The sequence below is a fragment of the Canis lupus genome, chromosome 16, assembly GCF_003254725.2.
Source record: "Canis lupus dingo isolate Sandy chromosome 16, ASM325472v2, whole genome shotgun sequence".
Taxonomy (NCBI): Eukaryota; Metazoa; Chordata; class Mammalia; order Carnivora; family Canidae; genus Canis; species Canis lupus.
Genome location: NC_064258.1, coordinates 32,694,853 through 32,709,365, shown reverse-complemented (window position 1 = coordinate 32,709,365; position 14,513 = coordinate 32,694,853). Strand labels below are relative to the sequence as shown.

Genomic DNA, 14,513 nt, shown 5'->3' with positions numbered 1-14,513 from the left:
GCTAAATTTTCAAAGACAAGCCTTGCGTTTATCCCCAAATCTTTAAATAATATACATTTAATGGACAGAACTTTTCTCCCCACACCTGTAGGTTAATTTTTTTAGAGGTAGATAAGATGCAAAGTAAAAATAGAAGAGAAGTAATAGAATTCTACTCAATATAGTTAAGTCATTCCTTTTAGAAATCAGTTTGTATTCAAATAATACAGATTTAGCAAATCATGTGCCTGTATAAATTTGATAGCATTATGTTTTAGAATTTAGTGAAAATTCTGAACATTTTTATTATACTTGAACTTTTGGTGTTATGTAGAGTTTCATTGTGTGCTGAAAGCAATGTTAGGGCATTGTATAGAGAAAAGCATTTTAAAAATGAAGCTATTTCTCTAAGTAATGATGCAGTTAGATCTGACAGTAGTAACCAGGGAAAATGTTTTCAACTTCTATTTTAGACCATTTTCTTTTTCATAAGCTATCATTTAAAAATAGCTACTATGTATTTAATCAGTGTGATTCCTTAAATAAATTCTTCAGTAAGCTTTCGGTTGTACTTTTGGAAGACATTCAGGAAAGCAGCATTCGTATTTACCCTGATGTAACAAAGATTGATAGGAAGCCCATTTAGGAACAAGATCTGTAACGGCTATGCATCAATGCTGCTTCAGATCTGGAAATGTAAGAGCTGCCATTCAGAAACTGCTTTCCAAAGTTGTCTTTCCTGAAGTTAATTTTTTAACTTCTGTATCTTAAGTTCTCAATTTTCATTTCTGCAAATCCCTCTATAGAAGGCAGGAAAATAAATTTTGCTGCTTTAAGAACGTTATGTTCAAGTTACAGTGTAGCCTGCACAAAGGATAAAAAATGTTGCCACAGTGGCAATGATTAAAACTTAATTGTTTGTGTCCATAAAGTCTGAAACCCATACATAAATTTTAAAAGAAAAGCTATTCCCCAGGTTCAAAGAGAAACATTTTTTCAACTTACTGAACTACATTTTCAGTTAAAGAATGACATTCTAAAAGAATGTACAATTTTTTAAATGCTTATTAGCACATAACTTACATTATTAGGATTTGATGCAATTTTTCTGGTCACAGTTTCCTATGGGCATTTATTGATGGATGAAAATGGATTTAAAGTATGAAAGAAAAGAACAAATGTATATTTTATATGGTTTTCTTGAAGGCAGCCATTTGCCTCGAAATAAAAGGTGTTTGTAATACTTTCCAGGAAAATATTGTCAAGTTTAGTCAGCTTCAAATTTGACCTATCTTGACACAGAATTCCTATTTAAAGGATTGAATTCATCACTGTAGGAGTGGGGGCATGTGCCTATACAGACAATTCATAATTGATTTATAAATTTATTAAACATAAAAAAGCACTCACAGCTTTAATAGAGTCAGTATGGACAAGTATGTCATATATAAACTAATATATAATAGGAAGTAATTATTGATTAGTCCAAATTATAGAATATAACTTTTAACCATATTCTTGGAATGTGTAAACCCAGTAGATATCCTTAAAAGTAGTTTTGAATCAGAGGTTACTAGTGCATAAATTTATTATGTTGATTTCTAAATGCTTTAAAAACCATTGAAGCTACTAACTTATTTATCCAACATGTGTATCTTGCTGACGTTAGAATAAAGGCACAATCCTTGACATAAATTATCATAAAGTCCAACTGAGTGTCAGTGAGACTTTATTGTGTGTGTGTTGGTGAGCGTGCTCATGTGCACATGGAAATTTGGGAGCGAAGAGAGAGTCTCCTATTACATTTCAAAAGGCTCAGTGGCAATACGGATTTGTATATGTGAAAAAAAAAGTACCTACATTTGTAAAGGTAAGTCAAAAATTAAAAGTCAGACACCAAATTGGTCCCATCTAGCAGTGGCATTTACAGAACTCCTTGAGAAGTCTCAGAGATGCAGAGAGTCAGGACTATACATATGTCTTTGATATTATTTGCATAAGGAGGCCCAAAATATTAAAGAGTAAAATCCTGAATATCTTCAAGTTTTAACAGAAACCATGACATCCTGTACAGATAATTGTGGTAAAAGAAAGTTGTTTTATTGTTCTTTTCTGTGATGCAATTGAAAATTTAAATTAACCTACAGGTTAATCAGTTTTCTTCGAATAATTATCAAATCCTAAAGCAAAGGATTAGTGAGTCAATATTTAATAGTTTCTGAAGACTCTTAGGTTTAAATTAATTTTTGATATTGCTTACTGCACAGCAGGAAATCACATGTAGAAAAGGAAACTAAATTGTTTACAGTAACCTTGGTGTTTCTGAATTATTAATTTAATTTGAAAAATGTAGTGGCTAGACACAAGTTCAATAGGAAGCGTATGACACATAATGAGCCTAAGCCAGCATTAGATGAAATAGAACAGATAGAAAGTAATAACCTTTTCATCAAATGAAAAGTGTTTGTGTATTCTTCTTTCCTTGACTCACAATGAAAGAAATGTAGCCAGCAATAGAAAAAATAAATTAGAGCAGTATTTGCTCCGGGTTGAAAATGACCGATGCATGTTTCCTCTGCTTGTGTCCTCGTTAGGGCTTATGGCCAGAAGAGATTCCAGTTTTAAGGACCAATTTCCCTTTGAATTATTTGAAATTGGAGCTGCCTGATATGAATGACTTCCCATGAAATGAAATTATAGTTAGGCTCACAGACTTACCTATAAAACTGTAAATGCAGTAATATGTATGCATGGGCATGCTACTAATTTTATTGAAGACTTAACCAAGCTTTCTACGCAACTAATGTAGATCATTAGCAGTGTTCATGTAGGCATGGAATAATGATTCTCTGGAAAGAGTTTCTGTAGATATCTCTTGATTTTTAACCCTTAAATTATTACTGACCGGTAGGAGGAAAAGGCATAAGATGGAAGGGATTCTAGGGAGAAAAACTGAGTCCCATCTTCCAGGAAATGTGAAAGGAAATTTCAGATCACTTCCTTGGAAAATGAATTCTTTTACTTAATGTTCCAAAGTTTATATGAAGGGAGCAAATGGGGGTGGGGGAGATGTCATTTTGTCCAGTTGAGTGTTGCACAGAAACAAGTGAAGTTCATTTTGATTTGAAAAATTGTTATTTTGCCGTGAACGTTGTGCAACCAATTTAATCCTAAATCCCTTGGCTTTTAAATTATAAAAAGTTTAGGTTATTTGCCTGAGTACCCTTGACCTAGGGCAGACCAAACTATCTATTATACATCGTGCCTCTTATTGTTATTTGATATACTCTAATTTTTTTTTAATCTGGAAGCTTTATTTCCTTAAGAGGTGAAAAGTTTTTAAAGTCTAAATTCTTGGGTATATCCCAAGAGCTTTCAAAGTTTTCCTGGCTATGAATTAGTTAAAAAGAATCCTACAGGCAATAAGTGGCCCAAGGTAGATTTCCAGATAGGTCCGAGCTCTTAAACCATTTTGTTGTTGGCCAGCATCTTTCATGGCTCCTCTATTCCACAGGGTCTCCCTGGGACACACATGTTAGGATCCTAAGCATTTTGTCAGTGAGAAACTAACTGGTCCAAAGTCAATGGACAGGCAAATGGCAGAGGCAGGACCTGGAACTGTTACAGCTCCAGCACACTTACCATCTTATTTTCTGCTCTCTACTTGAGGTCCTTTGTCCATGCCCAAACTGATGTTTCTGTTAGAAGAACCTCTCAACTGCACATTTTCAAACTTAAGAGATGCCTTGTCTTATTTATGGACCGCCCTGGCACCTCCAGTCAGTGATCAAGGGAAGAAGCCTAGACTTCTGAATCTGTTTTCATCCCGTTCTTCTTCCCACAGGCGTCTCCACCATACACGCACAAATAGCGAATCCTCAAGGGTCCCACCCAATGAAATTCAATTAACAATCTTTTGCTTCATTTCTGGAGGTTTTTTGTTTTTATTTCTAATTGGCCCATTTCCCCCATTTCTTCACTAGAGCCTGTCCAGGTTCTAGTAGTCCTTTCATTCTGGAGCCTCTGCTCGACACCTGTGCCAGGACTGTGGGCTGTGAGCTCAGGCCTTTGAGTCGCCTTCCCTGGTCAGCCCCACCCGCAGGGCCTCGGAACCCTGTGCTCCCACCTGGGTGTCAGAGCTCAGCACTGTGGAGTGATCGTCTAATTGGTTCTCTGTTATTTGAGGAAGTAATACATTGAGATTAACTAAGGACTCCAAGAATTGGATCCTTCCCTCAGCTCCCTTCTTTTTTTTCTTTTTTTTTTCTTTTTCTTTTTTTTTTTTTTTTAATTTGGAAAAGCGAGGCATTGACAATTTGTCCTATGCCACCCAGGAGTTCTTTGAAAAAACTGGAAGTAGGCTCTGTGCCCCCAAGTCCCTCTCTGGCATTTTGGACTAGGAGCATTTGATGCTTTCTGTGAATAAAATGTTATATAAGTGGTGGAGAAAGTAGAAGGTTGGGAGCAGAAAAGGAGATAGGTTTTCTTAAAAAATAATAATAATAACCCAAACAACAAGAAATATTAGAGCATGACCATCCACAAACTATGGAAAATGTAAGTCCAATGCAGTAAAAATTTCAGACCAAATCGCTATACTCTTGGCTTCTACTCCTGGCTCTGCCACTGTGTGCCCTTGGGTAAAAAACAGAATCACCTCTCTAGAACTTTGCTTCTGCCTTTTAAAGAGGGGAATGAAATAATACCGAATGCTTTTTTTGGTTACAAATACGGTATTTCTGTTCCCAGATGATGAAGTAGCATAGAGGATAGTTGAACAGTACAACTTCTCCCTCAGTAAGGTCTTTTAAGGGTTAATAAAGACAGGTGTGCTGGTATTTGCACACCTCTTAAAAAAGAAGAGCTCCCTATGGGGACTCACAGAGCATACCTGAGCACTGCTTCCTTAACCACCCACCATTTGTCCTGTCAAATGTGCACGCACAGAGAGCCGTAATAGTCATGTGTAATGTGTTTTGGAGTGCAGTGTATTGCTCTTTTCTGAAACTTTTTTCCCTTTCTTTCTTTTTTTTGTCAACTTTCTGCATTGGCAGAGCATCTTGGGATTGAATTTATGGGTATGGACAATCATCATTCCTTTTAGCCTGCAGAATTTAGAACCTATGAGCTGAAATCTTTTCCCTTTCTACTCTTACCTTTCAGTTCTTAACTAATTTCCTTTTCCTTCAGAAGGGATCATACAGCTATAACAATGATTTCTCTGCTTCCAATCTATGGGTAGTTTACCGAAGTGTCAGAGTACAGCAGTTTCTAGATCCCCAAACTTCACTTAAGAGTTTAAAACCACCTCACCTGCTGCAAAGTCACACATATCCTATGTTCCTTGACCTTCTGATTGGATCTGACCATGCTGTTATTGCAGAGCTGGGGTAAGTTGGAGAGATGCATAAGGCTATGGGAGGAACCAAACCAGCCCTGAGAGAACAAAAGAAGCTCTAAATGCCTCAGCTTAAAAACACACCACATCTTAGGCTGATGAGAATTTGACATTCAATATAAAAAATCATCCACTTAATAGAGTAACATGGAAAACCTTTATGTTGCAATGCAATATCATATGCGCAGACTCTGATTTTCTGGGGACATTCAAGCGCGACTCTAGTCAACCTCATTATCTTATGAGCAAGGAAATAGAAAACAGAAAGAAATAAGCCCAGTGCTATTTTAGGTGGAAATTCTAGCGCTAATGGAATTAACCTTGAGTCACTTAGATTATCCAGACAAGTAATCAAATAGAAACGTTCACACTGTAAACATAAAATATCTCTTATCGGCATATGAATTTGGGGAATACTCCCTTTGAAGGCTTCATCCTAGATAACGGGGAGCCAGGGTCAGTCTTGGGAGGAAAGGGAAGCCATTCTGTCACCCCAGAGGCCCCACAGTGCAGGTACCCAGGCTTACTGAACACCACACGCAGCCCTCGAGCATGGCTGTGAGTCAACAAAGCAATGTCCTGCTTAAAAGAATAGCTGATCTCCCTGCAGCTGGTGTTGATGACATCATGCAGTGAGGGCACCCTGTAGCATATTTGCTACTCTCTTTTGGATGATAACATCACAGTCTCTACCTAATATACTTTCCATCATTCATGGAAAACTAGGCTGTTGCAAGTTCTGTCCGTTACAAGGTAGAAATTCAATTGATTGCCCATCCCTCTGCCCAAGAAAAAACTTGGAAGAGAAACTATTCATATGATGAGAAAATCCCCACATATATGAGTGACCCTTTGCATATCACAGAACATCTCCCAAGAGTAAAAAGCAAGAGAGTTCCCACCAATACCACTCGGGTGGTGGGTTATCTACATGATGAGAGGGATCTATTAGATTACATCCTTCAGAATAAAAATTGTTCTACTACTGAAAAGGCTTACCGGCCTTTCCTGCAGGGAGGAAGAAAAATCCACCATCACTTCTTCCTTTTCCTTAACAGCATCTTTGTCCCATTTTATCACTTTAGGGTCTAACTAGAATTTAATATTTGTATTCCCAAACAATGAGGTAGGGCAATGGATACTTCAGATATAGGACCTCTCCCTCAGGAAGATCTGAGGGTCAGTAAAGATACATCATGCTGGTATCTGCACAACTCTTAAAGGCAAAGGTTCCAAAGACTCCACAAGTCCCAGGACAGCCAGTGTGCTGAACCAGAACGTTCCGTTCTTAAGGAAAATCAGACCTCAAAGGTCAATTACCATTGAGAAAGACAAGGCTTCTGTCTCTTAGCCTGGCCAGATCAGACTGGAAAACATGCTTGATCTGTTTGACTTCAACGTGTCCAGCCAAACCGTAAAGACTCGAAAGTATTTCCATTTATTAAGGCAGATCCACCAACTGGACTGATGGATTCTTTTTTTTTCAGCACTGCCTCTAATTTGCTCTTGCCCTATTGACCCTGTCACACACTGGGGAAAAAAAATAAGGGAAAAAGAGGGTTAAAAGAGCCCATTGTTTATATGATTGTTCATCAAGTATTTCCCTTTTAACGCATTCATAAAGTGGGGAGGGGTTCCCCTACAGTAGTAAATCATTGGAAAATGAAATAGAAACCGAGATGAGAAACATGTAGTATGTTCAGTAAATACTGTTTTGAATACAGAATCTTAATCCTATATCTGTATTCCATGGGCCTTGGTTTTGATTGGTTCATCTCGACACTTTTGCTATACTCTTTGGCCTTTACTGAGCTTGCCTTTTTATCTCTATATGACCAATTACACTGGAAAAAATGTGTCTTCCCATATAACAGGGGCAGAATGGTGAGTCAGCTTAGCACATGTTCTAACAAACTGAGGTCAGTCTATTCTTTCATAATTAGCAGCCATCAAAAACCTTGTCGACGGAATCCCTGGGAGTATGAGTGATGCCCTTTTACCCCTTTAGTCCTTAGATACATGCCATTTTTGTAGTTGGCAGAAGTAACTTCCCAGCTTTTTCTAAAGATAGAATGTTAAGATGCCAGCGTACCAAGCCCTCACCCTTTCGAAAGAAGCCAAGAGAATGAGCCAGAGAGGGCACAGTAAAGCAGGGTCTTCATTCTCATAGTAACGATACTTACAGACTGCTGTTTCTGAACCAACTCATCACACCCAAAGGAACCCTGCGTCCGGGGCCCCTGGAAGAAGGACCAGTGGGGCGTTGCCTCCCCTTCTTAGACAAATTGCTAAACACTGATGCGCATGCCAGGTCAAGGAGGGGGTTCCTGTGGATCCTGCTCACAGATTAACACCTCATGAAATTTAATTCCCTGTCCTGGGGCTTTGGGGGAGGGGAGGCAGCAGACACAGCAAGTAACATAGAAGCATTCACATTCCACATCCTCATCTGACTTTTGCGGCACAAAAATATGTGACCCCCCACTCTATGTCTCCTGGGTCATTGTTTCACTGCAATGCACCAGCTGCTTTGCTTTCTAATTGTGGCTTCCACGTGACCGCCAGCCTAGGGTAGGAGTTATGCTGTATGGGATAACCCTTCCAACTTTGCATCCACTCTCTCTTCCTGCCCAGCATTTCCTCCCTCTGCTTTTATTTTGTTTATTTATTTTTCCTCCCTTAGTATCAGGCATGCTGTGCCAGGGACTTCAGATGGCTCCTTCACTTTTAATCTTGTTTTTCCCTCCTACCTGACTTCTTCCCATTCTCTCTGTCATTCTGTCAGTCTGTCTGTCCTCTTGGTTTGTTTTTTCCTTTCCACTTCCAACCCTTTTGATTTGTTTTTGTAAAATTTCTGCAGCATTCTAGTCTTTTACCCACTGACTTCTCTTCTCCTCCTCCTCCTGTTAATAATCAGTGCTATATTAATTTGATTTGACAATGTTCCTGACCTGTTAACTGGAATTTGATTACCATGGGCTTGGCTTGTAGGAAATGTTTTGTTTAATGATAAGGTCTACTGTATCACAGAAATTAAAATGCACTTTTTCATTTCAAGAAAACTTCCCGCGGCTTGCCCTTTCTCCGTAAAGAAGATTGAAAATGTTTCCTAAGGCCCCATGTTGATGTCCAGATAAGAGACCTTCATTTGTAGGACATCCCCCAGTTTTTGGCCAGCTTTTTAATCAATTTGGCAAGTTTGGCTTACATTGCTTTTTAAATGCGGTTTGAGTTTTCTTTTTTGGTGAACTTGCGAATGTCTTCCAATAAATGTAATTAGACTGGTCGGAAGCTCAGTTCCCAAGGGATCAGGCTCACAATTTAATCTGCCTGTTTTGTTAAGAACCTGACCTACCAAAGCATAATTAAGTGATCCCTCCCCGCAAACTGATTTGCGAATAGAAAAACTTCCGTGAAGAAGAGACCTGGTTGCATTAAAGGTACAGTGGTACTATTAACCCACAGTTCTAAGCATCACATTCCCTTCCATAATGTCCTTTAGCTAATTTGCCAGGCTGGTGACTACAGGGATGTACAATCTATTCCAAGTCACATATCACGTGTGCTAGTGGTTTCTTTACGCAGATAAATTTGGTTTCTAAGTACAGTTGGTGAAGTGGTGATAATTGTCCTTCAAAGGACAAATCTTCATTTTGCCCCCAGACTGTCCTACCCACCATATTGGGTTTTCTCTGATACAGTGCCCTGCTACCCCCAAAGTCTTGCTTATGTTCTTATTTTACTGTTAAATGGTAGAGATCCTGCCTCGGATTTATTGTTAACTACAAGTCAAGCTCATGTTTGCAAATGTCTCTGAATTTTTTTTTTTCAAGTTAGAAATGGCTCCTTGTAAAGACCACTGGAATATAAAATAGCTGGGAAATCAAAAGAGGTTTGGGAGTGGGGAGGGGGGAACAGAGGAGGGTGAGAGTGGTCCCAATGGTTCCAATCCCAGCTCCTTTTATTGGCATTGATTCCTGTTGCCTTTGCAAGGGATTTTTTTAAATTGAAAACTACAGTTTTAACTAAATAATTATTTTATAATTAATGTTTATGATTTACCAGTTTAATACATATATATCTGTAGCTTCTAAGTAATTTAATAGTATAATTTTTTTTATTGCAAATGGCCCCAACTGGCTTTGCTGTTTATGCTCAAAGTGTAATGCAGAGTATGCTGTACCTTAAGTATGTCTGCAAAAGTAATGAATTGTTACATATTTACTTTCTTGTGAACATGGACAATGCCATGCAGCATGCCAACTGTTCAGTTTTTAAGTCCTGGCAAGAATAAGGGGGCTTTGGTGACATCTGTTCTCATCACTTTCCAGAAGCGGAGGAGCTCTACCAGAAGAGAGTGCTGACCATCACTGGCATCTGCATCGCCCTGCTTGTGGTCGGCATCATGTGTGTGGTGGCCTACTGCAAAACCAAGTAAACCTTCCTCCTCCATGCCTCTCTCTCCTTAGCACAGAGAAGACGGCTTAGCTGGCCCAGGGCTTTGCAGAAAGCATTTTCAACAGCCTAGTCTTGAGAAGGGGGAGTGGGTTGGCGGGGGGAGCATTTCTTCTCATTTTTTTCCTCTGAATAATCTATTTTGGGGACTTTTTTTTTTTTTTTTCTAATCACATACCTAGAAAGCTTTGCCTATTTGTGTGAAAGTGTTCAGAAGACTTCTGGACATTCACCATGACCTGTGACCCAGGAAATGGTTGGGAGGGACGGGCTTGTGGGATGCGCATGTGCATGTGGATGAGTGTGGGCCCACCACATTCCAAGAGGACCAAGAGGACGGTGGTAGGTGCCCAATATGCACCTGTCATGTCACTGCTGAGGACACATTCCACTTTGCACTCAGACTTAGGAGATAATGGAAACACTTGGTGACGTTGGGAATGCAGGTTTTTAAAACATTATTGCAATTACTTTCCCATTTCGTCTAATGAGTTTATTGGCTCCAATGCTTTCAAAGTGTGAGATGTACAAAAGGAATCTCATGGGAGGAAAATCATGCAAATCTTGTTTTGAAAGAATAAGAGAAAACAACGCAGATCTGTGTTCACTATATCTGGTCCTTTATTAACAAACACAATTATCATGTGACCCGAATTCCTTTCACTTTTCTTTCTTACATAGAAATGCTTCAAGTAGGAAATAAGGTTAACAGTTTTGTTTCATGTTGTTGCTTCATCACATAAATTCTCTTGCCAAAACTAGTCATGGGGATATTATCATGACCTGAATGTTGCACTGAGGAACAAACACAATATGCTTTTAGACCACCATAAAATTAAGGGCACAGATGACATTTTCTTAATACCTCTGGATTTCATGTGTTGTCAGAATCGAGTAAATGATAGAGATAAGCCATACTGGAATCTACTTTACGAGTCTTACTATATTCAATCTCAATATTTCAATATCCATTACCTAGTTCTACAAAAAGTATTACTAGAATAAGATCATGTTACAATTGTGCTAAATCTATGGGCAAAATATGTACCTAGCTGCACTCACATACAATGCTAGACACGCACACACACTGTGTAGAAGGTACACAATTAGCTGCATCTCCTTAAGAGACACACAGGCAAAATTATAAATGAAATCAGCCTTATCAATTGCATGGCACAAATTGTTACCTAAGACAAATGACCATCTGTAAGGCTCAGGCAAAGATGGATTGATTACGAAGTTGAGGTTTGAGCCAAGTATCAACTTGATTTATCTTGTCTTCTCTTTTTTCTTATCTCTCAGCAGTCCAGTTAGATTTCTGTAAGAATCCCACTCAGCTTCTTAAATCTATTCACTAAGAATGTGTGATTCCACTTCTGTCCATAGGCAAATTCTGAGACGGAGTGGCATACCATCTTCCGCCACCACCACCACCAATCTCCTACCTGAGTTGTGTGTTGGTGGAATAAAGAATTGGCTGTACCAAGAAATGTAAATAAGAGAAAAAAATAAATGCTCCCTTTTTCCTATCCAGGAAACAACGGAAAAAGCTTCATGACCGGCTTCGGCAGAGTCTTCGGTCTGAACGCAACAACATGGTGAACATAGCAAACGGGCCTCACCACCCCAACCCGCCCCCCGAGAACGTCCAGCTGGTGAATGTATGTTGAGTCTGGCCAGTGGAAAAGCTCAGCATCTCTCCTCTGTTCAGGCACCTTGACATTTATTTTCTAAAGCTCTTAGGCTCTTAGCTACTGCCATTAATCACCCCAGCTTCCAGGAATGCAGAGTTTTGCCAGGACAAAATAATGGGAACATTTTTTAAAGTGAATTTGGTTACTGTAAAACCAGCACATTTCCTCTTGTAAAGTGTTCATTAAGGGGTTGGAATCATAATATTGGGTTCGTTCTGCAGAGAGGGCATAACTGGAAGAAAGAAAAGAAAAACACATAAGAAAATAATAAAATTAATCATACAAGAATCAGAAGGAAAATATTTTTTTTTAATGATTTGGAAATGAAAGCTCCTCTGTCTATAACTGATTAGTACTGATAACTGAGCTAAGGGCTTTAGAGTGATCTTTTTTAGAGGCATCTCCCAGCACCTGATGATTTACTGATTCTGATTTACAAAGGAAGAAGTTAGGGTGTGCAAGGGCCAAATGGCCTATCGAACTCTGTTCTCAGCAGCAAAACTGGAAGAACATAATGCTTTCTGATGCCCTGACTCTTTTTACATGATGTCAAACCCTCCAGATTAAATATATCTTTAATAACTCAAATATTCTGTTTAAAATTTACCAAGCACTAGGCTTTTAAATATAACTAGGCCATAGAACATTACATTCTGAAGAGTCTTTACATATGATCTTTCAAACCTTCCCTTTACATAGATAAGGGCCAGCTTTCCTGGCTTTTGTAGTATTGCTCTTTCTATTCCAACCTAATTTTTCCTGTTTTCTTCCTTTCCCTCTGAAATGAAGAGGGAAATTTATTTTGCTTTTTTTGGGCAATGCTTGAAGATTATGTTGCACTGCCATTTTTCTATCCTATAGGCAAATGTGTATTTTGTATGGAGCAAATATATCCCACACCCTGAGTTTAGAGTTGGTGGTTACTCAGCCACCACCAAGTCTTGTAGCAGAGACCTTCCAGAGACAGAGTAAGGTGCTAATATATTAGTTTATTTTTCTGCTTTACTCTCCCTACCAGTGTTCATTAGAATGTTCTTCAGAGTTGATAAATGCATTCCCTATATACAGACACACCTACAATCTGCCACTATGTCTGTTATAATCTATAGGAAGCAGAATGACTGCTTGCATTCCAATTATCCCTCAGGCTGTGTTACTTTGGGCTTTAATCTGTCTAAACCTTATTTCTTCATTATGACAACAGGCCTAAAAATAGTACCTACTTCAGAAAGTTCTATGAGCATTAAATAAGACAATCCATATAAAACACTCAGCCCAGTGACACTTGGTGAGTGTTCAATAATTGTTAGATATTATTTTCATTAGATTCACCAAGCTTGCATTGCCTTTCAAGGACCACAAGTGAGATGCCACACAGACTAGAAAGAGCTCATTATTTATGACATTACCGTCTTTTCCTTAAAAACCAAGCTAACTGCACATCCCAGAAAGAGCCACAAGGAATAGCCCTCTCCACTAAGAGACAAACTAGAGAGTTTCAAGCATAATTCAAGTTGCATATTTTGGAGGTTTCCATAAATACATTAAGTTATTTTACAGACCACAGCCCACTGCTTATAAAATGCCCATTTTATCTGAGAGTATTCCTTTCCACGCCTTTTTCTGTCATTCAATTCCATTTGTTTTAAAAACTCACAGCCTTTAAAACACAACTTTGAAATGTGCCTCTTGCACTGATTGAAGACAAGAATAGCTCATGCAATTTGGTGATGAAAATAAGTAGAATTTACTTGCACTCTATATAGGCCCTCTATGTATTATGTGCTTTGTCAAGATGTATAACCTTGACAGCTTCTGTAAGTCCTTCAGATCTCTCAGTGGCCTTGTTAGGCTCACCACTGATAACAAGTTGAAACTTCCAGTGCTATCATTAAGTAAGTATGGGCCTTTGGAAACTGAAAAAGAAAAGTAGATCCAAAATATAGAGATTGAAAAAAAAAATTCCTCTACTGACTTGGAATTTGATATAGGACAAAACATCTGTATGCTTTTGTTTCATTCAACTGTCTGTTATTCTTCTTCACTTATAACAACTCTGACAAAAAGGAATATTGGGCAGAGATTTGTATTGAATTCCACTCACATTGCCAGTTGGAAATAAGATAGAAGAAATAGGTCTGTTTCTCATAATACACAGTTAAGATTGGATGCACATCCAAAGGATAATTCATTAATTTCATTTACTGAATTTCAAGGCCATAAAGTCAGGATAGGATTTGCCATCTGACTATTGGAGACATGGAATTTATTATGAGGTATATGGAGCAGAATAGATTTTGTGTATGATGATGATATTACTGTTTTGATTTATATGAATCTTCAAGTTGTGTCTCTTTGTTTATCCAGCAATATGTATCTAAAAATGTCATCTCTAGTGAACATATTGTTGAGAGAGAAGCGGAAACATCTTTTTCCACCAGTCACTATACCTCAACAGCTCACCACTCCACCACCGTCACCCAGACTCCTAGTCACAGGTATGAGAATGAAAAAAAATTGCATGGCACTACTCCAAGAGTCAATTTCTCTACATTGTCTTTTGCTCTCAGTGCGTAAGAAAGGAACAGGAAAGACTTATGAGGCAAGGACATATAGCAAAATGTAAGATTTGGATAAAAACAGACTTTGGACAACAACTGACTCTGCCACTTAGTTGCTGTTTAAATTTGAGCCTCAATTTTTTCATTACTGAAAATGAAAATAATACCCACTCACAGGATTATTGTTCCCCATTAGAGATTGTCTTTCCTCATGCCTGACTACTCATTGAATTATCGGTCTTAGGTGCTATGTAATATTTAGAAGTTGACTTCTTCCAATGATTGGACTGCCCTTAGAAATTCACATGAGAGCTCATTCGATTAGCCTAACTCTAAATTCTCAGATGCCTTGGTGATACACATGCATCCATATGCATGCTGCCAAGGCCAACCCTAGACCGCCAAATATACCTCATAGGCCCAGTG

The 14,513-nt window shown here is 38.5% G+C and overlaps 1 protein-coding gene across 15 annotated transcripts in view; it reads left to right on the top strand.

The window, feature by feature from the left end:
- Positions 1 to 14,513, top strand: part of NRG1 (neuregulin 1) — a 1,071,954-nt gene that overhangs the window by 1,044,693 nt on the left and 12,748 nt on the right. For 9 of the 15 annotated variants that reach the window (XM_025422814.3, XM_025422746.3, XM_049095140.1 and 6 more), the window contains 3 exons: positions 9,709 to 9,811; positions 11,367 to 11,493; positions 13,894 to 14,024. In XM_025422814.3, the coding sequence (XP_025278599.3) occupies positions 9,709 to 9,811; positions 11,367 to 11,493; positions 13,894 to 14,024 (361 nt within the window). Of the gene's footprint in view, positions 1 to 5,033; positions 5,058 to 9,708; positions 9,812 to 11,366; positions 11,494 to 13,893; positions 14,025 to 14,513 lie in introns of all 15 variants that reach the window. The other 6 variants (XM_025422885.3, XM_025423336.3, XM_025423021.3 and 3 more) reach the window with 1 other exon arrangement.